The following is an 18,276-nucleotide window of genomic DNA, read 5'->3' as shown; positions in this document are numbered from 1 at the left end:
AAAGATTAAGTCTGACATATTTGAACAGACCACTAGCCTCTGATTTATAAAGAAAATAAGTTCTCATTCAGTTTCCTGCATTACCTCAATGGTAACAAAGATGTAAAGCACAGATTCCCAAAGCGCTGGACACACCACTGCATCACTGTCATCAATACTGAGAAGAACTGCGGGACAAACTCTTGGTGCTTCAACTTTCATTGATTCAGGAAGGAGCTGACAGAAAGTAGAAACTAACTCAAAAAAAGCTGAGCGAACCTAAAGTAAGCCATAAAAACAAAATATTTCAGTAAACCATGGATTACAATATTTATTCACTACTACAAATCAAAAGTCTAATTTCCCCATGCTTGTTAATTACATACTTTGATTTACTTTAAAAAGAAATGGTATATCAACACAAGCATGTCTGAAATACATTTGATTTAGCACACACAAAAATCAAAACAATACATTTTCAGTTAGTGCACAGAGCTGTAACAGATTTTTAAAAACAGGGAAATTTATGTGACAAAAGTTTTTTAATAGATCATATACTGGAAGAGAAGATTATATATTTTTTAAAAGTACAACATTACGCAGAATGTTTATCTTCTTTTTATGGCATCCCGAAATGCTTTGACAGACTAAATGAATATTTTATGCAACACTGAAATGCAATGCTGTAGTTGTTCTGCACTGATAAACACGAACAACAATTCTTGGCAGAATGAAGGTCAATCCAATAATTTAGAAAATTACCTGCCTAAATATATCCATAAGTTTATGGAGCTTGCTTCTTTAACAAGAATTTTAAAGGGCTGTATTTCAGCCACAAATTCCAAATAAGCAGAAGCCTACCTCAAAGGAACAAATTGGAGGAGATTACTCAGACGCTTGTTTGCCTATAGCAGGGCCAATATGTCTTGTGATTAGAAGACTCTCTTAAACACAGCTGGGCAAGGCACCCGGTTCTTTCTTTCTTCCACTATATTTGGGATAGCTTAGTGCCCTAAGTTTTCAAGTGTGGCTTTTGTAAAAAAAGCCTATAAAAATAAAGATGGTATAAAAAGGTTCAGATACCTGAGGTATGCTGTGCTTGCCATATTTCCAAAATTTGTTCTGAGATTGAAGAGGTATTAGCTTTTCTTCCAGTGAATGAGTCTCATTCTTTGGCAACATGCAAAGCAACTTCTTTAAGGCTAACAAGGAACATGTCAGAATTCGAAAGTATTTGGTTTCCCTTTCTTCCTCCGGTACAGTTCTCAGGTAAAAAACAAAAACAAGTTTAACGCATTAATTGAAAACTAGCAGAATGTGTATATTCTTTAATGAGCTTCTCGTACGATTTTGAAAAGAAAATCCTAGGATTCTTCCTAGAGATTGCAGCTACGTGTATATAACTACACTGAACTTTCCATAAGGTGTGTGTGTGTGTGTGTGTTAAACACTAAACACATGTTTACATTGCGAAATTCTAGCTAAAACAGTATTTTCAGAAGTTCATTTTCCCCTTCTTTTGTTGTCTCCTCCACTTCCTAATGCCCTGTGTCAAGCAATCCTGCCCTCCAGCTACTCAATGATACACATGAATCAGATAGAAAGAACTACTAGACAATGGGTAAAATTTTCAGAAGTGAATTAGGAATTTTGATGCCCAAGTCTCATTGAAAGTCAACAGAATTTAGATTCTTAAGTTTTTAGGTGCTCCTGAAAATTTTAGCCAACACTACCATCATGGCTGCTGCCTGGCTTTGTTCCCCACCATGACACAGGGTTAAGCGTGCTGCTAGCCCAAAAGCACAGGTCCAGCAAGATTCCCAAGCACAGTTGCCACCCATGGTAGCATACTGAAATACAGGCTGTTGTGGCAGCTAGTTGTACAGGCTTGATGTGAAGAATAGAAAAAGGCACTTCTCTAGAAAAAATAGTATTTTCTATAGAACTGCATAAGGCATAATACGTCTTCAATAAAATTTACTTTTTATTTTCTGCAAAAATCTAGTTTGTTCCCTTGTGAAATACATTTTACATCTACTGAAATTAACAAAATACAATTTTTGAAAGAAAAAACTTTTAAACTATAAATTTTGAAGTAGAAAGACATACTGTGGGTCACTGAGCGTATCAGGTGTTTCTTTCAGAAGGTGGTCTTGTAGCATCTAGACAAAATACAGGAGAACTTATTTTGTCATATGTGAAAGTTAACCACAAGCTGCAAGTTAGTCACGTGAGAGTAAGCACTAAATAATGAAGCTTCAACACCCCTCTGATGCAGGCAAGTAGTTATTAGGCACATTTTACAAATGAGGAAACAAAAGTAAAGACAGTTGAATTGACCAATCCAGGTCATATGAGACAATGGCAGAGCCAGGGTCAGAACTCTGGTTTCCTGACTCCTAGTCCCATGATCCAATCACTGCTAGACCATACAGCCACTGTTCTGACAGAGAGTAGTCCCATATCTCCAGGATTAAAAAAAAAAAAAAACATTAAAAAATTCCATATCAGGGCTTTGTAATAACAACCATCAACCTTGTAATCTAATTTTTCCCTACTTTAAATGGCTCTGCTCCAGACATAGATTTCCTAGTGTAGATACATCTTGCACAGCACAACCATGCTTTCAAAAATTGGTTGAGTCTACTACTGCAGTTAAACCAGTTCAGCTGAACATTTTGCCAGCATCTGTTATCAGTGACAGGTAAGTAGTGTTTGGAACCTACTTGGTGACTGAGCATCATCTGCTGTGCATATGGAAATGAAAATCAATAAAATTAGTTGCTATACATCCACATAGCTCTACAGACCCATGCAGCCTTAGGGTGTATGAAAAATTAAGGGAGATATTGGGGAATGTATCCTTATCTCAATCTCCATTAGCGTTAATAGGAGTTTCAGTTGAGAAGAGACTATACCTTTCTGAAAGCAAATGCAAAGAATGCATGAGTTAACATTCGCAAGAAAAAAAACCTTCTCTCTTCATTAACAGATGACAACTATTTGCATAAAGCCTTAAGGACATAGTATTTATTCTCTAAACTCACGTTCAGAACTTCTTCTTTACAAAATGCTAAGGCTTCAGGTTGTTTACTTGAGGGGAAAGCTGTCTCAAATGCCACTTTAGCTGCCGATGCTGCAAGGGAGTAAGTATCACACTGAGCAATCAGCCAGTATCCCATGATACTTTTTAAATAAGGAGCCAAGTGTTTCTTTACTTTAAGAATAAGTTGCTCAAAAGCTTGCTGTGTTGCTTCTCGAACACGGCGGTCATGATCCTGTTTTAAAATAAAGATTTTTTTAAAAGAAATACATTTTCTGATAACAAGAATACCAAAGCACAAATTCTTTTGCTCTGCTATCATGTCCCAACTTCCCCCACTCAAAACAATAAGTTGTCTGTATACAATTGTATGGATTCAAATTAAGTTCTTATACCCCAAACCTAAAGGCTTATATTCACTAATCCCCCATCCTTTTCATCAATGAAACAATATTAGTCATAAACAATGCAACATGCAAAACATTTCAGTTAATAATGTTTAGAAGTAAAGTCTTAAGAACTAATAATTGATTTGGGGTGTATATCTTCTAACTTTTAGGATTAATTGTTAATCATGCAAGTAATCCTGTTGATTCAGTGATTTAATGGGACCATTAGCTTGAGAACAGATTGCAGAATCCAATCTTCATCACAGGAATGCCCTTCAATTTCTTAAATAATCTTTCAATATTAACAGTATTGTCATCAAAGAGAGTGGGGATGGGAAATAGAGGCATCATATCTTAAAGCAACCTTGAATCATATATGACAGGATAAGTTAGTTTGAGAATTTCTGTGATTTTTTAGATGCTGGAATACAGACAAGAGACACAAACTACTTTTTGTTCAGAGCATATTTGTCTCTTTAGTTTAACCACCAAGGCTATATTACACTTTGCTTAGAACAGTTATATTGATTAAAGATGTTAGAGATGTTAGTTACACCTCCATAAGTGTACAGGGCTACACACCTTCCCAAAGGTTGAAGAGTATCCTAAAGATTACAAATATTTTGATGTAATATGAATACCTTGGAATCCCTAAATGCAGACTATAGCCTTATTTTACCAACATAATCATGAACTGTACATTACTGCAGCATACCACATAAGAGCTCTAATCCCTTTGGATTCCATTAACTACTGTTCATAACATAAGATATACAATGTATGACTGTATTTATATTGTATCCATGTCTAGATTTTTCCATTAATATTCAAAAAAGGTTAGTACAAGAAATGGAAAATAGGAAACTGCCTTCAATTAAGAAACTTTTCTCATTAGCATAAAAACATCTGGGAGTCTGCATGAACCATGCATAATTGATTTGTAAACCTCAAGCATTTGTTGGCACTGATATATTAGTGGATTTTTTATGTTCCGTGGGTCCTAATAGGAACATAGGAATTGCTATAACACATCAGAACAGTGATCCATTTATTCCAGTATCCTACCTCCAACAGTGCCAGATGCTCCAGAGAAACATGCTAGAATTCTTATAATAGACTATTATGGAGTAACCAATCCATAGGTGAAGTTTCTTCCTAACTCCTGCTGGAGAACTGTTTATGCCCTAAATCATGAGGCTTTATATTCTTTAAATTATTTGTCCTATCTCATAGAACTGCGGATGTTCTCATCATCCACATACATGCCTAGAGCTTTCTTATGCTGAAACCTGAAGCTGAAAAACCTGGATAACGCTCATTAAATGTGCTAATGATTGAAAGCTTCTATCCATAGGGCAGGCACAGCACAGGCAAGAGCAATGAAAGGTTCCCCGCGTTGCCCTGATGATACATCCCAAGTGCACTTAGGACCAAGTGCTTTTCTCCAAGTTCTAATAGTTTGTTTTTTTTTTAAACTAGCCAACCCACAAAAATATACAATTAGGTGTATCGATCTGATTGCCTTGTGGATTACCACAGAAACTACCCAGAGCAATTTTATTTGTTGGTTTACTTCTGTCATAACCTAAGTCCTTTAATACTTACAAGTGAGATTTTACAGTAAATTCTTGGCCAGTAAGGAAGAACACCTTTAACAACTTCTGATTCTCTTTCCTTACACATTGCTCCAAACTCCTGCATAGCCTAAAATCAAAATACCAACAGTGTGGGATTAGAAAAATTGCAGGTGAAAGTATATCTTGAAATTTACTAAATTTACCAACTACCGCCTGTTACTGCAACTCTCATGAAACTAGAAATTGGTTCATTTCTTGCAATTGGGTCTAAACACACTAGTTAACTGGAGTTACTCTTGTAAATTCCCAGTAGGATCAGAACAAGGTGACAGACATTACTAAAGCTCTTCCAATACATCTTAAAACTGCATACAATCAAAATCAAGCTTTTGAGGCATACAAAAAGTATTTCTAAGATGCTAAACAAATTACAGTATATGCTATGGAATTTGCTAGTGTGAAAGTAAAATTGACTATTTTGGTAGATTCCTTTCTAGCACTTTACACAAAAAATATTCCTCTTCCCAAGTAAAATATCAAAAGAACCCTTGCACAAATGAATATTAGAAATGTCTCATATGTACTTTTGTACTAACTTTGTCACAATATTTTTTTAGATTCTATGGCTTAAACCATGATCTCATTGAAGTCAATGGGAGTTTTATCAATAATTTCTGTGGAAGCAGGATTTCACCCTATAAACCTTCAAGTTATCTTTCTCTTAAAGGATGTTTAAAAAGTAAACTAAGGGAAATAAGATACACATACTTTTAATTTTGTTATGACATCTCTTTTGGAGAGTTTTCGCAGCACCATTCGAAAATCAGCATCTACAAGGCTGTCTATTTCTTCTGCTCCTTGGACTGCCGGTACATATCCTAGATCACTCTGAGATGTTCCAAAGCCAATAAACCCAGGCACTGTTCCACGTTCCTTGGCAAGGAGCTCTGCAGCTCTGCCACTGCTGGAGGGCTGATATAAACAAGAGAGAGATGTCAATTAATTATTCATATCCTTTTAAACCATTATATTTCTTACTGAAATGCTCGGTTTTTAAACCATTTTCATGTACAATCTAAATCATCACACTTGAAGAAATGAACCTGCAGGTTTGTGTCTTATAATTGATCGCCTGCTCCAAGGCAAAAATTTCACATTATATGCCTTATCAGTAAGAAATTCCACCAGGACTTTAAGTAGAGAAATCTGAAATGGTAACTTTATTTTTCAACTTTAGGATCAATATTTTCATTAATTTTCACAATATAAAATTACTCCAAAGAGCAAAAAAACCCAAATATTAAGACCATTCCAAAAGGAAAATAATGGAGTGTGCTTCACCCACTAAACTTTGTTCATTAAGATTTTACTTACAGGAGGATTGCAACAATACAGCAAACTTGAAAAGAGAACATTTACTCACCCCACAAAAAACATGTGGTTTGCACTTTGCTAATTTTCCTTTCTCCTTGCTACTGGGTATTATTTATACAGCTCCCAAACGGAGTGTTAAGACTTTTATAGAAAAAATAAAATAAAATACCACAGTCTCTGCCCTAAAGATTTTATCAGCAACAAATACAAAGGTGGCCAGAGAAGATTTAAGGGAATGGGGCAGATGGGGTACATAACAATGTCACATGACTTCTTGCATTATTATTGAAAATTATTGCTTTTCTTTTGTTTAGCTTCTCCTCTATTTTGTTCCAGTGAAGTTAATCCTGTGCTTATTTTAATCAATGCCTCACACTTCTTTAAGGCACGGAGAACAGATGTTCCAAAAAGATTGATGCTTTGAGGTGTTCCATAGCAGATCTATGGGTTCCAAAGTAGGACTGTCAAATGATTAAAAAAATTGATTGCGATTAATCACGAGATTAAAAAATATAATTGTGATTAATCGCAGTTTTAGTTGCTCTGTTAAACAATAACAGAATACCATTTATTTAAATATTTTGGACGTTTTCTACATTTTCAGATATATTGATTTTACTTACAACACAGAATACAAAATGTACAGTACTCACTTTATAGTATTATTTTTTATTATAAATATTTGTACTGTAAAGAAATAAAAGAAATAGTATTTTTCAATCACCTGATACAAGTACTGTAGTGCAATCTATCATGAAAGAGCACCTTAAAAATGTAGATTTTGTTTTTGTTACATAACTGCACTTCAAAACAATGTAAAACTTTGGGCCCTACAAGTCCACTCAGTCCTACTTTTTGTTCAGCCAATCACTAAGACAAACAAGTTTGTTTACATTTACAGGAGATAATGCTGCCCGCTTCTTATGTACAGTGTCACCTGTATGTGAGAATAGGTATTTGCATAGCACGGTTGTAGCCGATGTTGCAAGGTATTTACATGCCAAATATGCTAAACATTCATATGTCCCTTCATGCTTCAGCCACTATTCCAGAGGACATGCTTCCACGCTGATGACGGGTTCTACTCGATAACTATCCAAAACAGCATGGACTGACGCACGTTTATTTTCATCTTCTGAGTCAGATGCCACTAGCAGAAGGTTGATTTTCTTTTTTGGTGATTCCAGTTCTGTAGTTTCTGCATCAAAGCGTTGTTCTTTTAAGTCTTCTGACAGTATGTTCCACACCTCATCCCTCTCAGATTTTGGAAGGCACTTCAGATTCTTAAACCTTGTATTGAGTTCTGTAGTTATCTTTAGAAATCTCACATTGGTACCTTCTTTGCGTTTGTCATATCTGCAGTGAAAGTGTTCTTAAATCAAACAACATGTGCTGGGTTGCAATCGAAAACTGCTAGAACATGAAATATATGGCAGAATGTGGTAAAACCACAGAGCAGAAGACATATAATTCTCCCCAAAGGAAGTAAGTCACAAATTTAATTAATGCTTTTTTTTTTTTAAAACAAGGGTCATCAGTGAGGACTGTACACTTTGTATTCTATGTTGTAACTGAAATCAATATATTTTAAAATGTAGAAAAACATCAAAAAATATTTATAATAAATTTCAATTGGTATTCTATTATTAACAGTACAATTAAAACTGTGATGAATCACAATTTTTTAATCAAGTTAGTTTATTTTGAGTTAATTGCTTGAGTTAACTGCAATTAATTAACAGCCCAAGTTCCAAAGCTTTAACAAAAGTGTAACAAAGTATCAGTTAACTTTCACAAGTTGTTGGTGTTTTCTTTAAAAAAATAAAATAAAACAAAACAATAGAAATTTTGTGATCATTAGGCATAAAATTACTACAGACTTGGTGGCTAAGCTACACTTGATGTGGCCACCATAACTTTGAATTGAGTAATTTCTGTGAATTTAAAATCTGTCATAATGATGCATTTCCCAGCATTCCTTCGCCTTCCCTAATATAAACACATAGCAATGTGTACATATTAAAAAAAAACCCTATCCAAACTAAACACTGCACTGCACACACTATTCTTTCCCTGGGAAGAGAATGAACAAACCACACATGACGGATGTCACATCACTTCTTGATTGCACTCAGGTTCAGAACCACAGAGGTATTTAGGTAAAGCCCAGTGCAGATACAAAATTTGTATCTGCACCTGATCCGCAAATATGGTCCATGGATATCCGCAGATTTGAGGTGCTCTAGATATAAAATTTGAATCTGCATCCATTCATGATTCACAAACATGGTTCGTGGATATCTGCAGATTTGTGGGGCTCTATATCTAGACTCCACCCTACCTTCCACTGAAATCAGTGGAAGTTAGGAAATTAAATACCTCTGTGGATCTTGGCCTCAGACACTATGCTGATGTGGCAGTAGAAGCGCCTATAGAGAAAAGAAGCTGAAAACTAGTACATTTAAAATAAATTAAGTGTAATTACAGGTACTACATTGGTTCAAGACCCATGCCAATTTGTGATCACATCTTTCTATTCTTAAGAGAGTACTTTTCCCCACAGCTGTCTGAAAGGCCTACCCAAGCAACAGAGGAAATGACGTCATGAGCCTACAGATGTTTATGCACATTCTTAACTAAGCATGTGACTAACCCCAATGAAAAGTCACTATGCTACACCAGGCAATCATGGTAGTCCTGCCGATTCTACTAGCAGACAAGAATCCACCTATGGCGATGACAGATGCCTGAAGGCAGTGGTGTATTTCAGGATGGTCACATTGCCTGTTGAGTCTCTGCAAGCTGCATCCCCAATTTAAATATAAAAGGGTTTTCAACCTGCTCCATTTTACACCAGTTGGCTGCAGGTCATAGTCCCCAAGTGAACTAACAACAAAGTGAGAACAGGCATACAAATTTGGGTAGCCAATTATTTCCTCGTGGATGATAACAGACTTTTGAGCAGTGGTTCTCAACATGAGGCCCATGAGCTACTTGAGGCCCAATCAGCAACCAGATGTGGCCCATGTGACATCCTCAGGGCCATACAGATAGTATATATATTGTGTGGAGAGACGACCCACGTAACAGAGAGAGCTGCATATGCAGCCTGCAATGGTAACTAGGCTGAGAACCACCATTTACAGTATGGCCTATGAACCCCTGTGTTAAATTTCAGATTACGGCCAGAAGGGCCCTCTGATCTCCCGGCCTCCTAACACAGTCCACAGAATTCCACCCACCGACTCCTGCAGAGGAGGGAATTATTCCCTTCACCATGCAAGCAAGCACTACTGCTCTTTCGCCCGGGCTATACGAGACATTTGCGCGGCTACAGCCATATCAGCTAAGGATATGGTTTTTTGCAACACTGGTATATATGACCAAAAAGATGCGGTTGCCCCAGCATAAAAAGTCAGGACGGTTTATTTCACTGGGGGGTAAGGGATATGACCGACCTGCAGAAAAGCACTTCTTTGCCCACACACGGTGCATCGCCACCGGCCGGGTTTGCCACTGGCGAACCCCTTCTAGTGCAGCCCTGACCCTGGCAGCTTGGATAGGCCTTGGTAACATCTGTTAGGAAGAAAGAACAGGAGGACTTGGGGCACCTTAGAGACTAGCCAATTGATCTGAGCATAAGCTTTCGTGAGCGACAGCTCGCTTCACCGGACGCCTTGGGTGGAAAACACAGCGGGGAGATTGATACACACACACAGAGAACACGAAACAATGGGTTGTGTGTGTATCAATCTCCCCAGTGTGTTTTCCCCCCAAGGCGTCCGGTGAAGCGAGCTGTCGCTCACGAAAGCTTATGCTCAGATCAATTGGCTAGTCTCTAAGGTGCCCCTGTTCTTTCTGCGAATACAGACGAACCCGGCTGCTACTCTGAAGCCTGTCACCTGTTAGGAAGGTCTCAGGTGAGCAGGAGCGGAGCAGCCCCTTGCTCTTCCCTTCCCAAGGCCGGTCCGCGTCGGGCAGACATTCCCCACGGCTGCGGGGCTGGCACCCCAGGGGCAGGACACCGCCGCTTCCCCCCAGGCCCAGACCGCCCCCGCCGCACAGGCCGGGCACGGGGCCAGTCACCCCGCTGCTGCTGGGGGTTGGGAGCGGCCTGGACACCCCAAAGGGGAGCGGCGGCCTCCCCCTGCCCGCTCGCGGAGAAGCCGCCGCCCGGCGCGGGCGGACTCACCCGCACGTTGCCCTTGGTTCGCTGCTTGTTCTTCCCCCCCATGGCGGCGGCGGCGGCGGCGCAGCAGGAAGCGGCCGGAGACGGACCCCGCAGAGAGCCGGGCCAGGCGGGGGCGGCGCTTGCAGGCCGGGGAGCCTCCCCCCAGCGCGCAGGAGGGTGGGGACTGTGCCATGGCGGGGGGGGGGGGGATTCCCCTGCCCGCGCCGCCCCCCCCTCCCCGAGCCCGTGAGACACCCCCTGCTTTCCCTGCCACCACAAGGCGCCCCCGCCTCCAGGGGGGCTACCCCGGCCTGCTCGCTTTTCCACCACCATCGCCAGTGCCCGGCGCGGGGAAAAGCAGGAGTCAGTCCCCCAGCCCCCCCACTCATCAAGTGGCTTAAAAATCATACGAGTTTTTTTAAACAAATAATACATGTGAGGTGTTTATGTTCCGTCTGGATGTCATGCCTCTGGGGTACACTGGGTGCACGTTTGTGCTTTTGTCCTTAATAACGGGACCAGGCCTAGAAATATTTTATTTAGTGTAAAGAAAGTTGAGATTCTCACGAAATCACTTGATTCCAGGAGCTGGGTCTTGAAGAAAAAACACATGCTACAAGATTTGGTAATACTGCTTTTCACAGCGCTAGGATTTCCTTCACCAACATTGCACCTTCCCCAGCTGGCATGCAAGGTACCGGGTGCTGGCTGGTTTCCACTAAGCCAGAGATGGCAGCTTGTCCATGATGCTGCTGTGCATGGACAGACACAGCAGACTCCCATATCCCTCACACTTCATTAAACTGCATACTTTACAATCCACTATTTGACCTTCAAAATCATTAAGCCTTCATATAGGGCTTGATCCAAAACCCACTGAAATTAATGAAAGTTCTTCAATTTACTTAAATGGGCCAATTATTACACTTTCATTTAAATGGCAACCAGAGAGAAATCTGAAAATACATACAGTAAAGCTTCCTAAAGTGTCATGACATAGCCCTTCAGATGATAAATGCATGAAAGTATTTAAAACAGGAGTATGCACAAAAATGTACATTTTGATGTACTTGGAGTGCTTTTTTTTTTCCCCAAAAACAAGACAACTTGATATGTTCCTGAAAAATAGTTACAAACATCTATATTAGAATGATTGCAGAGGTCAGATAAATGGGAAATGAACATTTTTAGTAAGTGCTGCTGTATCTTTATGATACATTAACATAGTTCCAAACTGAAATATCTTTTTAAATCATAGCTTCTACTAATATTTTTGAAAATACTGTAATTCCCTAGTACACTTTAGATAACTTTACTAATCTTAAGTAAATCCATTCTAGTACAATTAAAGATAAACACTTTAGCAGGATTTGAAAGAGGAAACAGAATTGTGTTGTGAGCTGAAATCAAATATGCACCACACAAGCTTTCTCACCGCTTTTTGCCTACATAAGAGATTTGAATGTCAAGAGTATTACTGGATTCAACCGCTAATATATTGATCGCTACCATCCAAGACACTCAGCATGTGCTGCTTATTAAATGTACACAACTTTCAAAGCCCTTTACAATGCAGAATACTTGCTTTAAAGAAAATAAAGAGTTCAGTCTTTTCTTATGAATATACGAATTTATTGAAGTGAGTATATGAGTATGAGTATATGAATTTATTGAAATCTGACATAAAATTATACAGAGTCTGATCCTGCAAATTCTAATTCGTATGATTTCTATTTAAGTCAGTGGAGGTAATTATATAAAAAAGGGTTTGCAAACTGTAAACTTTTGGGGGGTGTCATAAATATAAAGGGAAGGGTAAACACCTTTAAATCTCTCCTGGCCAGAGGAAAAACCCTTTCACCTGTAAAGGGTGAAGCTAAGAACCTAAGAAGCTAAGATAACCTTGCTGGCAACTGACTAAAATGACCAATTACCCTGTAAGGTATTTACCATCCTGATTTTACAGGGGTGATTCTTTTATTTTTTCTTTAATTAAAATTCTTCTTTTAAGAACCTGATAGCTTTTTCATTGCTCTTGAGATCCAAGGGTTTCACCTATGCAAATTGGTGAGGATTTTTATCAAGTCTTCCCCAGCAAAGGAGGTGTAGGGCTTGGGGGAAAAAGACGTTTCCAAGTGGGCTCTTTCCCTGTTATATTTGTTAGACGCTTGGTGGTGGCAGCAATAAGGTAAAATAGTTTGTACCTTGGGAAAGTTTAACCTAAGCTGGTAAAAATAAGCTTAGGGGGTTTTTCATGCAGGTCCCTACATCTGTACCCTAGAGTTCAGAGTGGGGAAGGAATCTTGACAGGGGGCAAGGACCATCTTTTTGTTATATGTTTTTACATGGCTACCTCAATAGGGCACCAATCCTGATCAAAGCTTTTAAACACTACTAAAATAGAAATAATAATAGAATTCAACTCAATTATAAACTTATTAGAGTAACGACTGTGTCTTACCTGTGGGCCCCATTTTGCAAACCTTTTTTTCCTTATGCGAGAAGTCCTTATTCATGTGACTAGTCCCACTGGTGTCAAAACTACTTGTCTGAGTAAGGCTTTGGAGGATCTACCCCTATCTTTATAAAGCACCATGTTCAACTGAAAGTATTATAAGCAGAAAATATTAAATAAATGTTTTGGAATCAAAACATCTGCTGATAGTGTTTGTAAATACAGTGTAATAATGTAAAAAGACATTTCTTTCCAGAGATGCCTGCTTAAAATAACTGTAATTATTGGAAAATCACACACCCATGTTTGGATCTTTTTTACTATATTACATAGATATAATCAACTTCTCCAAAATGAAGTTTTAATCATTCAGATCATAAATAGTATACAGCATCTCTCAAAAAGTTGTTGTTGGTTTATTGTTGTTGTCTTTGTAATTTGCATCATTATATCTTTCCCTTTAAAATATGTTTATATTAAAGCATTCATGTAGTCATTTTCACGACCATTATTTAAAAGAAAATTCGTTTTCACAGAAAACTGAATTCATCTTATAAAGCAAAAGTATTCATTTCCCTCACTGATCAACTATTTCAGAGGGAAAAAGAATAATTTATCCAAGACTGTCACATAATTTTTCAAGTTCATTGATTGGATCCTTGCTGATCTAACATCCTTCAACTCCAAAGTACATCTGAAAAACATCAGCACACCCCTTTTCATCTAAAAAATGATACAGCTGCCCCAGATCCATATGCTTTCCTCTGGTACCATGCGCATCAAATACTTTTTCTTCAAAAGATGAGAATTTTCTTTGTTTCTGCATCTCACCATGTGACCCCTCCATTGGAATATCCTCTCTATGGCGAATTAAAATTCTACGCCATGTTAATCTTCTGATTCTGAAAACAATGAGGGAAATATGAATCGATAAAATGTAGCACATTTTATAAAATGTTATGAAGCAGGTATTATGAAAGGAGGAAAATAGAAAATAAATTTCAATTGTGTAGAGATCTGGTATACACGTTATAGTTCATTAGCCAATCAGTCAAACATACCTGCAAACATTCCTAGAACCAGAGCATTGTTTCTTTACACCCATATCTCCCAGATGATCAAAGGCACTTAGTCTTATACCTCACAGAGCAGTCAATAAAGTTGGGATTTAAATATAACTGCACACCTCCACCTTGTCTGTGCTAGGAATTTTCTTACCCTTTTTCTTTATTACTAAATGGGCAGAGCTGAACCCAGGTCTATACTACACAAAAATACAAATAATAAAAGCAATATAAAAAATATTAATGAGACTGGTGGTACAGCATACTGTTGCTACACAGCTGACAGGGGAGGCAAGAAGAAAAGCACTGCATGAACTAGGCAAAGAGAACCCCTTGCTGGCTAATTTATGGCCCTGATGGCTATAAGAAGTGGCAGAAGGTGGGAGGTGTAAATGTATTGTGATAAAATATTTACTTTTCATAGACAAGATGTTGATATTACCAGTACTAAGAGTTGCCCATCTTCTGACCAAATGTACAGAACCACAACGTAACAAGCACAATATTCTAACTACCAATGTTACTTAAAAACAGAATATAGTATATAAAAAGGTTTCAGAGTAGCAGCCGTGTTAGTCTGTATTCGCAAAAAGAAAAGGAGTACTTGTGGCACCTTAGAGACTAACAAATTTATCTCTAAGGTGCCACAAGTACTCCTTTTCTTTTTTAGTATATAAAAAGCAAACCTTGACCAGAATTCTTCACAAGCACTCTGTGGGCCTTCTACACAAACAACACCTGGTTTCCCAGGCATGCTAAACCCCGACAGAGCGAGCTCCTTAGACCAATCAACAATATTCTTTCTTTTATGCTTGTTGTAGATGTGATGACTATAGATCCACAATCTAGTGAAAATGACATCTTCTGACTGCATACTCCTTAATGTCATCACTGAGGAAGATGAAAGCTCCTTATTGATATAAGCAGCTGCTTGATCTTTAACCCATTCTCTTGCATTTAATATACAGACTTCACCACTGCAGTTTCTCTTCAAGTATGTTTTTAGATCTGTGTTCAGATGAATCTGCTGTGATCGGCTTAATGACGGTGACCTAAGGAAAAAATATTAACACATTTTGTTAGCATAACTTTTTGTTATATGTTTGGTAGGAAAATCAAAATTTCTCAAATCTATTATTTTGTTAATTTAGAATTGGTGTATAATATTGCTCTACAAAAACATTTTGTTTGGCTGAAACATTTAAGTTAATATTTCCTAAGAAAATCCCATTTTAGTCTTTAAGGACTAACAGCAGATTTCATATATAGCACTATATATCTGAAATTTCAAACAGGGAAAGCCCAGATGAGAATTTATGATGGTCGCTGCAGTAGTGTTCTGAGATATACAATGTAACAGAAACAAACAAAAATACTAAAAGAGAAATAATGCAGGTCAGTGAGTAACAATATTCTGCCAAGCAGAAGGATGAGATTTATTAAACAACCTTTCACTTCTTAGGTTAGAACCAATTGGAAGCATTGTCACGATGGACTATGGCCCAGATCCTCAAAGGTAATTAGGCACCTAACTCCCACTGAAATATCTTTGGGAATCTGAGCCGATGTTCCTTACTTGGGCACTGGTCCTGCAAAATGATCCACACAGCAAGACCACCACTGTGTCCACATGGAGCTACTCTAATTTCACTGTACTGGGAGCTAGCACTCCTATGTTCTATTCTCAGCTCTGTCACTCACCTGCTGCATGACCCTGAGCAAGCCACTTCACCACTTTGCATCTCTGTTTCCCTTTCCACCCTTTGTCTGTTTTGTTTATTTAGACTGTGTGCTCTTTGGGGCCGTCTCTTGCTATTATGTTTGTACTGATCTAGTTAATTTTAGCTTTTAGTTCCCTGTCTAGTAATTTCTGACAGTACCTGACAGTAATTTCTGGTAGAACAGCTGGGTAGTTAAATGGTAAAGCACAGGATAAAGAAAGCATTACCTAAAAAGAAAAAAAAAAGGCAAAAAAAAAAAAAAGGCATTAAAATCTGATCTGAAGTGTATTTTAAAATATATATATATATATATATATATATATTATATATATGGCTACGTTACCATAGTGGCATCAGCAACCTCTTGCTTTACATTCAGTGTAAACTGAACTTTTGAAGATGGGATCTCTGAAGTCTTATTATCAATATACTGTTTTAGTTCTGCTACAGCCAGCTGGTCAGTCACAACAAACTCATCTTCATCAGGAAACATACTAGAAAGCAGGTCTAACTCAGAAAGTTGTACTTCAGCTTCTTCCAAGTTAGTCATTTTGGCCATGTTTTAGCTGTTTCCTAAATAAAGAAATTAGGAAAAAAATGAAAAGACACAATTCTAATAGATACAAGTGTAAGGCCCAATCATGCAACTCTTACGTGAGTAATATTAATTCATATAAGTAATCCCCCCAAAAATCAATGGGATTGCTCATAAGAGCTGGTCAGCTAAGGGTTTGCAGGATGGGGCAAATATAGAAATGATGGCTGAAATCTTGGCCCTATTGAAATCAATGGGAACACTCATGACAAACCATTGATTTCAATAGGGCCAGGATTTCACCTTGTGTTTCAAACTCAAATGTTTTTGGATTACAGAGTGTGGTATGTTTTGAATTCCATCATTTGTGTTCACACAGAATCACAGGGTTGGAAGGACCTCAGGAGGTCATTTAGTCCAACCCCTCAAAGCAGGACCAATCCCCAATTTTTGTCCTGGATCCCTAAGTGGCCCCCTCAAGGATCGAGCTCACAACCCTAGGTTTAGGAGGCCAATGCTCAAACCACTGAGCTATCTGCTATTTGCAGTGCTGGATAAGGCTATGCTTAGGGGGTCTGTCCTTCCAACAACATGTGGAGAAACTAGGCATATAGTGCCAATTTAAGCATCAAAGTGTGATTATGGTCAGAAAAGCGATGGTAGAAATGGTACATTCTTGCTCATTGGAACTGCTCACTGTGCATTCAAAGACATATTTACTGTAGTGACAAACGCTTCTACATTTTGCTAATATTAGCCCTGCATAGCCAATATAGACGTGGGAAAGTGTGATGAATTTTATTAAGCCTTACAACTCAACCAAATAGTTAACTAAATTCTAATTAGAGAAATTTTTTACAAGTGACGATGCATGAGCCAAAAGAATCTCTCTGGCCCTTCAGACCCCACAATGGGGTTTCCAGCACTGACAGTTGTTACAATAAGCACTCCTATCCTTCGGGGAGGACCCATTCTAGAAAGAGGAACAAACTACATTTTTTAATTTTAAAACACACACCAAGTCTAAAAAGTAGAGCTAGCCTATGCTAAATCCACAGCAAATTTCCCACTAATAATGGAGATTTGCACAAAGATCAAGGTTTGATTATGGTACTAATAACTTTTTAGGCCTCTGTCCTGCAACCACACACACAAAGGCTTAACTTTGCGCACGCCTGTTGACTTCAGTGGCACTACCAAGAGTGTGTAAAGTTAAGCGTGTCCATAAGATTGGTGTAGGACCTGAGTAAATGAGTGTTGAATCAGCAGTGCTAGCTGTGTCAGTCCCCGGCTATTAAAGAGACGAGGTGGGTGAGATCATGCCTTTCATTGGACCAAACGTCGGCTGGTGAAAGAAACAAGCTTTCCGAGCGACACAGAGCTCTGCTTCGGGTCTGGGAAAGATACTCCCAGCAAAACACAAGGGCGGGGGTGGGGAGGGGGGGGACGATTTTTGAGCCTGAGCAGCCAGCGCGTCTTGGGCGTGCCAATGGGTCACGCTCCCTTGAAGGGTCCCTTCGCTTCAGCAAGACGCTCGAACCGCTCCTCTTGCCGAGCAATCGGTCCCCCCGCGCCCGGAAGGAGAGGCCTGGGTAAGCTCAGCTCTCCCCGACTGGAGCCACGGGCCCGGGGAGAGGCGCTACCTCCCCGCTCGGCGGCCGGGGCCTGGCGCAGGCGCTTTGGCCAGTGAAGGGGGGGGGAAGGAAACAGGGGCGGAAACGGTTCCCCTGAATGATTTATTAAACTGAGCTTTAAATCGGCCCCCGCCCCCCTCGGGCGGCTCACACCGCGCAGCGTCCCACGCTGCCGCTCTGTGCCCAGCACGGACCCGCAACTCACCCCCCCCCCCCGACTGCGCCTGCGCCCGCGCCCGCGCCCCGGCCCTAGGCTGGGACGTACACAGGCCGCTCCGCTATCGCGCCTGCGCTGCGGGCTCTTGCCCGTCCTGATTCGCGGTCTCCCGCCGAC

The 18,276-nt window shown here is 39.4% G+C and overlaps 2 protein-coding genes across 10 annotated transcripts in view; both read right to left on the bottom strand.

Moving 5' to 3' along the window:
- The window catches only part of LTN1 (listerin E3 ubiquitin protein ligase 1), a 41,100-nt gene extending 30,338 nt beyond the window's left edge, over positions 1–10,762 (bottom strand). The window contains exons 1-7 of one of the 3 annotated variants that reach the window (XM_038368581.2): positions 10,555–10,762; positions 5,757–5,960; positions 5,017–5,115; positions 3,027–3,257; positions 2,089–2,141; positions 1,063–1,243; positions 85–258 (exon numbers count right to left, since the gene is read on the bottom strand). In XM_038368581.2, the coding sequence (XP_038224509.1) occupies positions 85–258; positions 1,063–1,243; positions 2,089–2,141; positions 3,027–3,257; positions 5,017–5,115; positions 5,757–5,960; positions 10,555–10,596 (984 nt within the window). In that variant the 5' untranslated portion in view covers positions 10,597–10,762. Of the gene's footprint in view, positions 1–84; positions 259–1,062; positions 1,244–2,088; positions 2,142–3,026; positions 3,258–5,016; positions 5,116–5,756; positions 5,961–10,448; positions 10,466–10,554 lie in introns of those variants that run through there. The other 2 variants (XM_043508988.1, XM_043508985.1) reach the window with 2 other exon arrangements.
- Positions 10,763–13,189: 2,427 nt separating this feature from the next.
- The window catches only part of RWDD2B (RWD domain containing 2B), a 35,686-nt gene continuing 30,599 nt past the window's right edge, over positions 13,190–18,276 (bottom strand). For 3 of the 7 annotated variants that reach the window (XM_038409314.2, XM_038409324.2, XM_038409304.2), the window contains exons 2-5: positions 16,117–16,346; positions 15,933–16,000; positions 14,739–15,104; positions 13,190–13,890 (exon numbers count right to left, since the gene is read on the bottom strand). In XM_038409314.2, coding sequence (XP_038265242.1) covers positions 13,656–13,890; positions 14,739–15,104; positions 15,933–16,000; positions 16,117–16,332 — 885 coding nt within the window. In that variant the 5' untranslated portion in view covers positions 16,333–16,346 and the 3' untranslated portion in view covers positions 13,190–13,655. Of the gene's footprint in view, positions 13,891–14,738; positions 15,105–15,932; positions 16,001–16,116; positions 16,348–17,550; positions 17,734–17,848; positions 17,851–18,143; positions 18,167–18,207; positions 18,231–18,276 lie in introns of those variants that run through there. The other 4 variants (XM_043508927.1, XM_038409295.2, XM_038409334.2 and 1 more) reach the window with 4 other exon arrangements.

The sequence above is a fragment of the Dermochelys coriacea genome, chromosome 1, assembly GCF_009764565.3.
Source record: "Dermochelys coriacea isolate rDerCor1 chromosome 1, rDerCor1.pri.v4, whole genome shotgun sequence".
NCBI lineage: Eukaryota > Metazoa > Chordata > Testudines > Dermochelyidae > Dermochelys > Dermochelys coriacea.
This window is presented reverse-complemented; position numbering and strand designations above follow the sequence as displayed.